The sequence below is a fragment of the Neltuma alba genome, unplaced genomic scaffold (assembly GCF_004799145.2).
Source record: "Neltuma alba isolate B1F8T4 unplaced genomic scaffold, ASM479914v2 tig00003413_pilon, whole genome shotgun sequence".
Lineage (NCBI taxonomy): Eukaryota > Viridiplantae > Streptophyta > Magnoliopsida > Fabales > Fabaceae > Neltuma > Neltuma alba.
In genome coordinates, this window is record NW_021633276.1 from 1 (window position 1) to 12045 (window position 12045).

Consider the following 12045-nt stretch of genomic DNA (forward strand, 5'->3'; position numbering starts at 1 on the left):
ATATTTATTTTTTAATAATTATCCTATATATTATATGCATTTTAAAATTATATTTAACTAAAAGTAGACCTCCTAAAATATTTCACCAATTTTTCAAAATAGTTGGTCGCCCCCTAATTCTTATAAATATATCTACTTACTGTAGGCTTACCAAGCAAATTCTTAAGTAAGTAAAAAATTTCAGCGTATTAATAAAAATAAAAAATATGGTAATAAGAATGACATACTCCCTACGATCAATTTTATAAGATTTTTTCAATTAAATTATGCAGTTTTAAAATAACTAAAATTATTTAAATATAATAAATATGTAAAAGTTGAATATTATTTTTTAATTATGTCCTTATTTAATAATGAAATAAATAAAAAAAGAAATGATGTAAGGAAAAGTAGTATGATAAAAAGATAATGAGAAAGAATAAAAGAATTAATTAGGACCAAAATTGATAAACATATTTAATGTTCAAACACTTATAAAACTGATCTTATAAACGTAAGAAACTAATTCAAATTTTGAGATCTTATGAAAAAAAAAAAAGGATTGAGTAACATTTAACACAGATTAAAAAAATAAGTCATAATATTATATATATATATGTATTATAATCATTTAAGTCGGTTGCCAATGCCGGCAAAAATAAAAAAATAAAAAACGGGTTGCTATAATTCTAGAAATTTCAAATTTGAAATTTAATTTTATTAAAATTTCTTGTTTTGACATTGAATTCTCAACAGTTACTTTTTATTTAATGTTCGTTAAGTAGGTGACAGAGTTGGGGTGAGGCCCAGGAAAGCATGAAAAGAGAGTCCTGGGTTGAAATCTCCGAGTGATTGTGAAGATTAAACAAGAAAATTTAGAAAAGAGAAAATAGGAAAAAGGAGGGAGAAAAAAGGAAAGTACTGAGAGAGCCAAAAAACAGATGAGCAACAAAGCCAGAGAGAAGTGTGAAGAAGAAAGGGCGAGAGGTCAGAATACATTGAGAAGTACTATCTCCGTATTTTATTTATAAATCTAATTTTTTGAATAGGTCTGTTTTTTATTATAAGATTCTTTTTTATTTTGTCTGAAAAGATACTCCTTCTGTTCCTTATTATAAGAGACATTTGATGTTTATGGCATGTTCTTATATATAAGAGACACTTAAAAGTTGTCTCTACTTTTTTGTATTGATTTCCTATTTTACCCATATTTATTTTGTCTCCAATTCACACTCTCCCTCCCTCCTACCTACTCTCTTTCTTTTAATAATTTAATTATTCTCTCTCATGTTCTCTCTCCTTATTAATGAGGGCATTTTTGGAAGAAAAAAATTATACTTTTTACACATTGATTGTTCTTAACTAATTTTAACTGTTTTTTTTATCAACGTAATTCGATTATTCGTCTCTTGTAATAAGAAACCGAAGGAGTAATAGAAAGGTGATCAGGAGAAGGGACGAAGAGAACAAAATCACTAGAAAAAGCAGATAGGTCAGCTTGCAAGGCAGGAGAGAGGAACAATAAAACCACCACAAGAAACATGTATGGCGGACAGGAACTATAAGGAAACGAAGAGAAAATTAATGCAACCATCGTGTGTGAAGAAGGAGAAGGGGAAGAACAAGAAACGAACCAATACCACACAGTGGGAAAATAATTAAAGGAATAGGTAATAAAAGCTAGAACTTGAAAAAGGCTTGAATTTAATCTGCAAATAAGAAGAAGAAAGACTTGAACTAGAAAAATTACCAGGAAACTATGAGTAGACCAGTGTACTCTTCTCTTCTCCAGAAGAGAGAAGGCAGAGCATCTCTCTCTAGGACTCTCTCTCTCTAGAGACACCCATCAAATATATATATATATATATATATATATATATATAACACTAAAGAGAAAGCAAGCAAAAGACAAATAAAAACATAAACTAACATAGTTTTGGGTTATTGAAAAATTTAATGGTAAAAAAGGGCTTCGGATTGCTTTTTGCTAGTTACGACCAGCTCACCTTTTCTTCCATTTTGATAGATGTCCAAACCGGGCAACAAGTCATTTACCAATCAGACCGATTGATCCATCCGATTCTAACAACCCTACAATTTAGAGCTTAATAATTTAATAATTTAAAGCTTTAAAAGTAAATCTGAGGCACTATATAACCATAATTAAATATAACCACACATTGGCAAATTTCTTCTTATTAAGATTGCATTCCAGGCAATATAATCTACTGTTTGCTCTCAATATTCAACTTATATAAAAAAAAAAAAATCAGCTTTTGAGGGCAGTATAGAGTTTCTATTTATCACATGATCTTGAATTGTTTACTCAGTTAGTCTTTATTTTCATTAAAAATAATGTATCCGTAACTACTTGTTTTGATTTTTTTTTCCCTTTCTTTTGGCCATGTCCATTTTTGTTTAATCAGTTGACCAAAAAAAACTAATTTAGCATATGGTAAGGATATAATTATAATTAATGTAAAGATGTATCCATTGATATATCCCAAACTACGCACAGTCGGGAAAAACAATCCCAAATTTTATTTCTTATTTTCGTGTAAAAATAAAACATAGATAATTTTTTGATAAAGAGATAGTATAATATTAATAAAATACGAGCACAATTCCTCAAGAATATTAAATTTAAATGTGAAACCCAATAAAAGATCACAAGCAATTTACAGTTTTACACTTGATCACCGGTCAAAGTGAACGTTGGGAAATTCAACATCTAATCAGCAATCACTCCCTAAGTTTCCTAAAGCAGAAACCCATTAATGGATCTTCTCCGCAATCTCGCGCGCCATACCTTGTTTCCCAAGAAACTCACTGGCCATACTGTGTTTCCTGAGAAACCAACCCACAAGGTACTTTCTTTTCGGCATCTCCTTCCATTTACTGCGTTTTTTTAGGGGTAAAATTCAGATTATATTCATACTTGATCTCTGTTCTTCTTCGGCAGTAATCGATCTCTGCCCTTGTCTGAAACAATGGGTCGAAGAAAATTAACGATGAAGACCCTCCAGAACAGGAATGCTCGCCGGGCTTTGTTTGAGAGGAGGAAGAAGGGTTTATTGAAGAAAGCTTCTGAACTTTCCACGCTCTGTGGGATTGATGCCTGTGTGATAATCTTCCCTCCTCCAGATTCTGAAAACCCTAAAGCTGAGACCTTTCCCCAAGATCCCACACAGTTGATTCGCAATCTGCAAGAGTATAGCGCCAAGAAGAAATGCCCCGAGAAACAAAGAAAGAACTACGATCTCCGTGAGTTCTTCACTGATAGGAAGAACCAGGTTGAAGCTGAGACCTCCAGAGTCCGTGACCAGAGATTGAAGATGTTGTGCCCCACCTGGGATGACAGCTTTGACAACCTGGGAGAGGATCAGCTGATGATGTTTATTGCTGCGTTGGATTGTAAGCTCCAAGAGTGTGATCAGACAATTGGGTTGTTGAACGCAAGGAAATCAGAGATTCCTGTGGTTCCAGTGGGTTTGGATTTGTTGAACGATCATTGTTTGGAGATTCCTATTACTGTAATTCCTTCTTATCGTGATGTTTCAGATGAAACTCACCTGGACCTGGGTTTTATGGAGAATATGAGTGATGAAGGCAATGTTCTATCTGATCCAATAAGGCGACTTGTTGGTGATAGTAACACTGACCTGATGGAATCTTGCTCTCTTCAGGCCCAGATGCTTCAGTCTGGTTCAACTTGGGATGACAGCTTCAAGGACCTGGTAGTAATAGAGAAGCAGCAGGGGATGTTTCATGGTTCAATTTTAGATTCTATCCTTCAAGAGTGTGATTGTCACATGACTGACTTGTTCCACACAGGTCTTTAGATTTTTGTACGAGTCTACATTAGGCGCCCGCCGTTTCTCATACCCTTTTTTTTTTTGGACCTGTTGCTCCAGATTTCAATTTTCAACAATCAATCTCCCCATTTCCCATCTCTCCTCTTTTTTTTTTTTTTCCCCCGTAGGTTGTTAGACATTAATTTTTTATTTTAAATATTTTTATAATTAAAAAATTAAGCACTATATTTATTTTTTAATAATTATCCTATATACTATATGCATTTTAAAATTATATTTAAACTAAAAGCAGACCTCCTAAAATATTTCACCAATTTTTCATAATAGTTGATTGCCCCTAATTCTTATAAACATATCTGCTTACTGGAAGTTGACCAACGTATTAGAAAAATAAAAAAAAAATGGTAATAAGAATTACATACTCCCTCTGATTTTTTTCAATTTAATTACGTAGTTTAACAAAATAACTAAAATTATTTAAATATAATAAATATGTAAAAACTGAATATCATTTTTTTAAGTATGTCATTATTTAATAACGAAGTAAATAAAAAAGAAATGATGAAAGGAAAAGTAATATGAAAAAAAGATAATGAGAATGAATGAAAAATTAATCAGGACCAAAATTGATAAAAATATATTTAATATTCAGACACTCCTAAACAGATCTTATAAGAAAAACTAAACGAATTCAAATTTGGAGATCTTATAAAAAAAAATGGATTGAGTAACATTTAACATACATTAAAAAAAAAGTCATAATATTATATATATATATATATATATATATAAATAATCATTTAAGTCGGTTGCCCATGCCAGCAAAAATAAAATAAAATAAAAAAGCGGGTTGCTATACCTCTAGAAATTTCAAATTTAATTTTATTAAAATTTTGATTTTTAACATGAAATTCTCAACAGTTATTTTTTTATTTAATGTTCGTTAAGTAGGTGAGAGAGTTGGGGTTGAAGCCCAGGGAAGGATGAAAGGAGAGTTCTGGGTTGAAATCTAACTGCCCAGTCATTGTGAAGCTTAAACAAGGAAAATTTAGAAAAGAAAAAAAATGAGGAAAAAGGAAGGAGAAAAAAAAGGAAACTACTGCATGAGTTACAAAGCCAGAGAGGAGAAGTGTGAAGAAGAAAGGGCGAGAACTTAGATTATATAGAGAAGCAGTGAAGAACGAACGAAAAAGATCAAACGTCAAGGCTAGAAAAGGTGAGAAAAGGACAGGCTAGTGTAGAAAGGAGAGATGAAAAGAAAACCAATGAGAGTGAGAAAACCCGATAAGAAGGGGAAGAAAAATAAAAAGATAATTGAAAGGTGATCAGGAGAAGGGCTAAAAAGAAAACAAAATCACTAGAAAAAGTAGATGCGCAAACAAAACTCACTAATCAGCTTGCAAGGCAGGAGGAAGGAACAATAAAACCGCGTTCGCATTCCGTGCTCATCAGCCTGATGAGCACTGAGTGCTCAACACTCAAAACGCTGTGCGTTTTGAGTGCTGAGCATTTTTATTTTTTTTACTTTATTTTTTTGTTACAAAAAATTTATACCATCTCAAATTATTAATATAAAAATTATCTTGATATTTAAAATTATTAATATAAAAATTATCTTGATATTTAATTTAGTCTTAAATATAATATTCTAATCTACTTTATCTCTTATATATTTATTTTTTTCAATATAGTCCTTATAATAATTGTACATGTTAAAGATTTAATCAATTATTGATTTTAGTTAATACACGTAATTAGTGAGAGGCATTTTAGAGAAAACAACATTTATTTATTACAACTGACTAATTTAGCTAATTTTTGTAGTATACTTGAATTAGTTAAACTAACTCTTATATTAAGAATCAGAAGAAGTATGTATTAAAATTATTTTTGGTTAACATTTATCTAGTACTAAAAAATATTTTTTTAGATGTTTTCAATATCTTAAAGTATTTTATGATTTATTTAGTACCTTAAAATATTTTTTCACATGCATTTAATGTTTTAAAAAATTTTCTATTACTTGATATTGTATCGTAAAATATTTTAGAATACTAAAAAATATTTAAGGATACTAGATAAATCATAAAAGACTTTAGAATACTAGATCCTAAAATATGTTTTTAGGTAAGCCCAGTCACAAAGTATTTTAAAATAATAAACATATATGAAAAAATATTTTAGGTACCAAATAGATCACAAAATACTTTAAAATACTAGATTCTTAAATATTTTTTCAAATGCATTGTTAGAAAATATTTTAGAACACTAAATACATATGAGAAAATATTTCAGGATATGATAAAATATTTTAAAATATTGAATATGTGTAAAAAAATATTTAAGAGTATTAGATAAACTTTAACTAAAAATAATTCTAATACATATATTTTTTTGTAATAAAAAAAAAAGGTCCCTCATGCTCAGCACTCAAAACGTCCACGTTTTGAGTGCTGAGCACGGAATGCAGATCCAATAAAACCACCACAAGAAACATGCATGGCGGACAGGAACTATGGGGAAACGAAGAGAAATTAATGCAACCATCATGTGTGAAGAAGGAGAAAGGGAAGAACAAGAAACGAACCAATACCACACAAAAGCTAGAACCTTAAAAAGGCTTGAACTTATCTGCAAATAGGAAGAAAAGAAAGACTTGAACTAGAAAAATTACCAGGAAACTATGAGTAAACCAGTGTACTCTTCTCCAGAAGAAAGAAGGCAGAGCATCTCTCTCTAGAACTCTCTCTCTAGAGACGCCCATCAAATATATATACTCTTCCGGTCTTTAATATAATACCTATTTAACTAATTTGATTAGATTAAGGAAGTTAGGTAAGTTAGTTAATTATAAGAAATGTGACACATTATTCCTGAAATACCATAATCATCTTTCTTAATACCTATTCTCCTTCTTCTACTTGATTATGGTTGACAGAGTATCCATAAGAGTAATTTAGAAAAAATTAATAAATATGATAAATGGGTCTTATATTTAGGATCAAAACCAACTCAATAATTGAGTCCTATATTAAGGACCGGAAGAGTGTAACACTAAAAAGAAAGCAAGTAAAAGACAAATAAAAACATAAACTAACACAGTTTTGGGTTATCGACAAATTTAATGGTATTGGTTTTTGTTAGTTATGACCAACTCACTTTTTCATCCATTTTGATAGATGTCCAAACCGGGTAACAAGTCAATTACCAATCAGACCGATTGATCCATCCGATTCTAACAGCCCTAGAATTTAGAGCTTAATAATTTAATAATTTAAAGCTTTAAAAGTAAATCTGATGCACTATATAACCATAATTAAATATAACCACACATTGGCAAATTGCTTCTTATTAAGATTGCATTGCAGGCAATATAATCTACTGTTTGCTCTCAATATTCAACTTATATATTAAAAAAAAAATCAGCTTTTGAGGGCAGTATAGTGTTTCTATTATCACATGAACTTGAATTGTTTAATCAGTTACTGTTTATTTTCATTAAAAATAATGTATCCGTAACTACTTATTCTCATTTTTTTTCCCTTTCTTTTGGCCATGTCCATTGTTGTTTAATCAGTTGACAAAAAAAAAAACTAATTTAGCATATGGTAAGGATATAATTATAATTAATGTAAAGATGTATACATTGATATATCCCAAACTACATACAGTCGGGAAAAAATCCCAATTTTATTTCTTATTTTCGTATAAAAATAAAAACATAGATAATTTTTTGATAAAGAAATACTACTAGTATAATATTAATAAAACACGAGCACAATTCCTCAAGAATATTAAATTTAAATATGAAACCCAATAAAAAATGACAAGCAATTTACAGCTTTACACTCGATCACCGGTCAAAGTGAACGTTGCGAAATTCAACTTCTAATCGGCAATCACTCCCTAAGTTTCCTAAATCAGACACCCATTAATTGATCCTCTCTGCAATCTCGCGCGCCATACCTTGTTTCCCAAGAAACTCACTGGCCACATTGTGTTTCCTGAGAAACCCACCCGCAAGGTACTTTCTTTTCGGCATTTCCTTCAATTTACGGCGCTTTTTTTTTTTTCCTCGTGAGATTCAGATTATATTCGGACTTCATATCTGTTCTTCTTCGGCAGTAATCGACCTCTGCACTTGTCCGAAACAATGGGTCGAAGAAAATTAACGATGAAGACCCTCCAGAATAGGAATGCTCGCCGGGCTTTGTTTGAGAGGAGGAAGAAGGGTCTATTGAAGAAAGCTTCTGAACTTTCCACGCTCTGTGGGATTGATGCCTGTGTGATTATCTTCCCTCCTCCAGATTCTGAAAACCCTAAAGCTGAGACCTTTCCCCAGGATCCCACACAGGTGATTCGCAATCTGCAAGAGTATAGCGCCAAGAAGAAATGCCCCGAGAAACAAAGGAAGAACTACGATCTCCGTGAGTTCTTCACTGACAGGAAGAACCAGGTTGAAGCTGAGACCTCCAGAGTCCGTGAACAGAGATTGAAGATGTTGTGCCCAACCTGGGATGACAGCTTTGACAACATGGGAGAGGATCAGCTGATGATGTTTATTGCTGCGTTGGATTGTAAGCTCCAAGAGTGTGATCAGACAATTGGGTTGTTGAACGCAAGGAAATCAGAGATTCCTGTGGTTCCAGTGGGTTTGGATTTGTTGAACGATCATTGTTTGGAGATTCCTATCACTGTAATTCCTTCTTATCGTGATGTTTCAGATGAAACCCTCCTGGACCTGGGTTTTATGGAGAATATGAGTGATGAAGCCAATGTTGTATCTGATCCAATAAGGCGGCTTGTTGGTGATAATAACACTGAACTGATGGAATCTTGCTCTCTTCATGCCCAGATGCTTCGGTTTGATTCAACTTGGGATGACAGCTTCAAGGACCAGCAGGGGATGTTTCATGGTTCAATATTAGATTCTATCCTTCAAGAGTGTAATTGGCATATGACTGACTTGTTCCACACAGGTCTTTAGATTTTTTTATGAATCTGCATCAGGTGCTGATCGAATGCTCAGCTTCTAAAAGCCGCGGTTCTCAGACTTTATTTTTATTTTTTATTTTTTTGGTTTTTTGGGCCTGTTCCTCCACGCTTCAACAATCAATCTCCCCATTTCCCATCTCTCCTCTTCTTTTTTTCGTTGGTTGTTGGACATTAATTTTGTTATTTTAAATATTTTTAAAATTAAAAAAATAAGCACTACATTTATGTTTTAATAATTATCCTACATATTATATGCATTTTAAAATTATATTTAAACTAAAAGTAGGCCTCCTATAATATTTCACGAATTTTTCAAAATAGTTGATTGCCGCTAATTCTTACAAACATATCAACTTACTGTAGGTTGACCAGGGAGCTGGTCAAACAAAAAAGGTTGACCAGGCAAAAATTCTTAAGCAAGGTAAAAGATTCAACGTGTTAATAAAAATAAAAAATATGGTAATAAGAATGACATACTCCCTCCGATCATTTTTATAAGATCTTTTGAATTAAATTACACAGTTTAAAAATAATTAAAATTATTTAAATGTAATAAATATGTAAAAATTCAATATTATTTTGTTAAGTATGTCCTTATTTAATAACAAAGTAAATAAAAGAGAAAAATACTAGTAATAAGATAAAAGATGAAAGTATAAGTAGTATCAGAAAAAGATAATGAGAAAAAAATAAAAAAATTAATTAGGAGCAAAATTGATAAAAATATATTTAATGTTGAGACACCCGTAAGCATGATCTTATAAAAAAAAAAAAAAGACTAAACCAATTCAAATTTTGAGATCTTATAAGAAAAATGCATCAGCGACATTTAACCTAGATTAAAAAAATAAGTTATCATATATCATATATATTATAATCATTTAAGCCAGGTGCATATGCCGGCCAAAAAAATTAAATTAAAAAAGCGGGTTGCTATAACTCTAGAAATTTCAAATTTCAAATTTACTTTTATTAAAATTTTGATTTTTAACATTAAATTCTCAACAGTTATTTTTTTCATCTAATGTTCGTCAAAACCAACTTATTATTTTCACATGATTGAATGATCCTATCAGCTTTCTCATTGATTTGAAATATCCTTTCTACCATTTGAGTCTACATAATCATACACAAGTGCCTTGATTTTACTTTTAAAAAAATTGCCTGATCAACCCACAGCTAGTTGATATGATTGTAAGAATGAGGGATAATCAAACTATTTTGAAAAATTGGTGAAATATTATGCAAGTCTACTTTTAGTTTAAATATTATTTTCAAATGCATATAATATATAGGATAATTATTAAAAAAATAAATGTAGTGCTTAATTTTTTTTAATTACAAAAAATATTTAAAATGAAAAAATATTGTCTGACAACATTAAAAAAAAACAAGAACAGAGATAGGAAATGGGGAGCACCTGGTGGGTGGCCTGATTGAATGTTGAATTGTGGTGCAACCGGCGGGAGAAAAAAAAAAAAAGAGAGAGAAACAAAAAGAAAGAAGGCGGAGAAATGGCGGTGTTTAGAAGCTGAGTAATTAGGTGCACGTTAATTCGGACTCATTTTTGTATGGGGACCTCTAGTTCCTCCATATATGATTTAGATATGCTTTTTGTGCTTAGAATGTCATATTTTGATTCCAAAGTAAGTTAGATCAGCTGAATTTCAAAAAAAGTTGCAGTAACTGTTTGTAATTTAGAGAACAGAACTTTAGTAGTTAAACTGGCTCAAATATAATGATGCCTTTGTTTATGATCGATTTGTTCCATTATCTATAGTAATTTTCTGTCCTGATTTTAGATGCCAACAAGATGAGTAAATTTCAAGGTACACTAGACGGGTTAAGGTAGTGGTTTAAAAGTCAACGAGTCAGATCAAGTCAACTCCAGGTCAAACTAGTCATATTTAAAACAATATAATTTAATTGAAAATAATAAAATACAATAACATTAATAATCACAAAAAACAAAATACAAGAAAATATAATAATAGTTTGATTGAAGCAATAACAAATATTGGGAATTTTGATCTTTATGATTCCTAAATAACAAAAATTAAAAATCATTAATACCAAAATTATCATTAAAATTCATTCAAATATATAGTAATTGAGATATTAAGAGCTGAATGAGAAAAAATATGATCAATAATAACACAATCATTCAAACCAATTCATCACAAGTTTTCACCAGTTTATCCTAGTTTAACTAAATTGATACTGGTTTGATTTTTAGCCAGTTTAGCACTCAAACAGACCACTAGCCAGTTCATTATTTTTTCAGTTTAACCAGCTTGTTTGGTCTTGTTTGTTTTTTTCTTTGGCAAATTCAATATCAAGTTTTGTTGGCTTTCTTTCTCAACTTTACAATGTTCAATTCACAGTATAACTAGCTATTACATGCATATATTCTGCTTAAAAATATCTTGATCTTTTGTAGTGCAGCAAATCATTCTTAAACTTTAAAAAAAAATAATTACTTGATGTAATCTTCATGTGCTCCTCACTCTTTAGGTCCTCCATTGCATAATTACTACATATGAAAACAACTGGTATTACTTCATTTATCTATGCATATATACCAAAAATACAATTTCATAATGTAATACTTTTCATATGTCTGAGAAATCTCTTGCAAAGCTTTCGGATATAATCCCACTTTAATTTTTTCATATGCCATGGGTATTATACTTGCTAAATAAGTAAACAAACTGAGTAAAGTTTTCACAGTAACTTTAGAGGTTTTATAACCCAAAGGAAGCCATTAAAAAATTGACCCAAGTTAGTATAGGAACGGTCTAAGGTAAAGCAAGCAAATTAGGAAAGACAACAAATAATAAATTAAAGAAACAAAATTCAAAATTAAATTTGAGAAAATGATTTTTTTTTTGTCTTTTGAGTTTTTTTTCTCTTCTTTTTTTCACTCTTTTTTTTTTTTATTTTTTCCTCATCTGTTCCTTTTTCGCCTTTTTTCTTTTGTTTCTTTATTTTTTTAATTTAAAACAATGAAGTGAAAAAAAGAGAGAAAAAGGTCACCAAACAACACCTCTAGATGATGATCTTTAAGAAACTTCAGCCTAACAAGTTCTTCCGTGTGATTATTCTTTACTTAAGGGAGATCCAAAATGGTAGAAACCACATAAAACAATGTGGAATAGCAAAAAAAAAAAATTGTGGTCTTGAAGCTTTAGAATGATATTGAGATTTTGAGAGTTAACTTAGAAAACTTATGTTGTGAGAAAAAGAGAAGTCTGAA

The 12045-nt window shown here is 30.7% G+C and overlaps 2 protein-coding genes across 2 annotated transcripts; both read left to right on the forward strand.

The window, feature by feature from the left end:
- The first annotated feature begins 2969 nt into the window (after nt 1-2969).
- Nucleotides 2970-3821, forward strand: LOC114741557 (transcription factor CAULIFLOWER-like). Its single transcript, XM_028929830.1, has one exon. The coding sequence runs from the start codon at nt 2970-2972 to the stop codon at nt 3819-3821; it is 852 nt and encodes a 283-aa protein (XP_028785663.1).
- Nucleotides 3822-7947: 4126 nt separating this feature from the next.
- Nucleotides 7948-8781, forward strand: LOC114741552 (truncated transcription factor CAULIFLOWER A-like). The gene has a single exon (XM_028929826.1). It carries the CDS (start codon nt 7948-7950, stop codon nt 8779-8781), a length of 834 nt encoding a protein of 277 aa, XP_028785659.1.
- Nucleotides 8782-12045: the final 3264 nt, after the last annotated feature.

Excerpts from the sequence above, each read along its gene's own strand:
- LOC114741557 (XM_028929830.1), top strand. The coding sequence starts at position 2,970 with ATGGGTCGAAGAAAATTAACGATGAAGACCCTCCAGAACAGGAATGCT.
- LOC114741552 (XM_028929826.1), top strand. The coding sequence starts at position 7,948 with ATGGGTCGAAGAAAATTAACGATGAAGACCCTCCAGAATAGGAATGCT.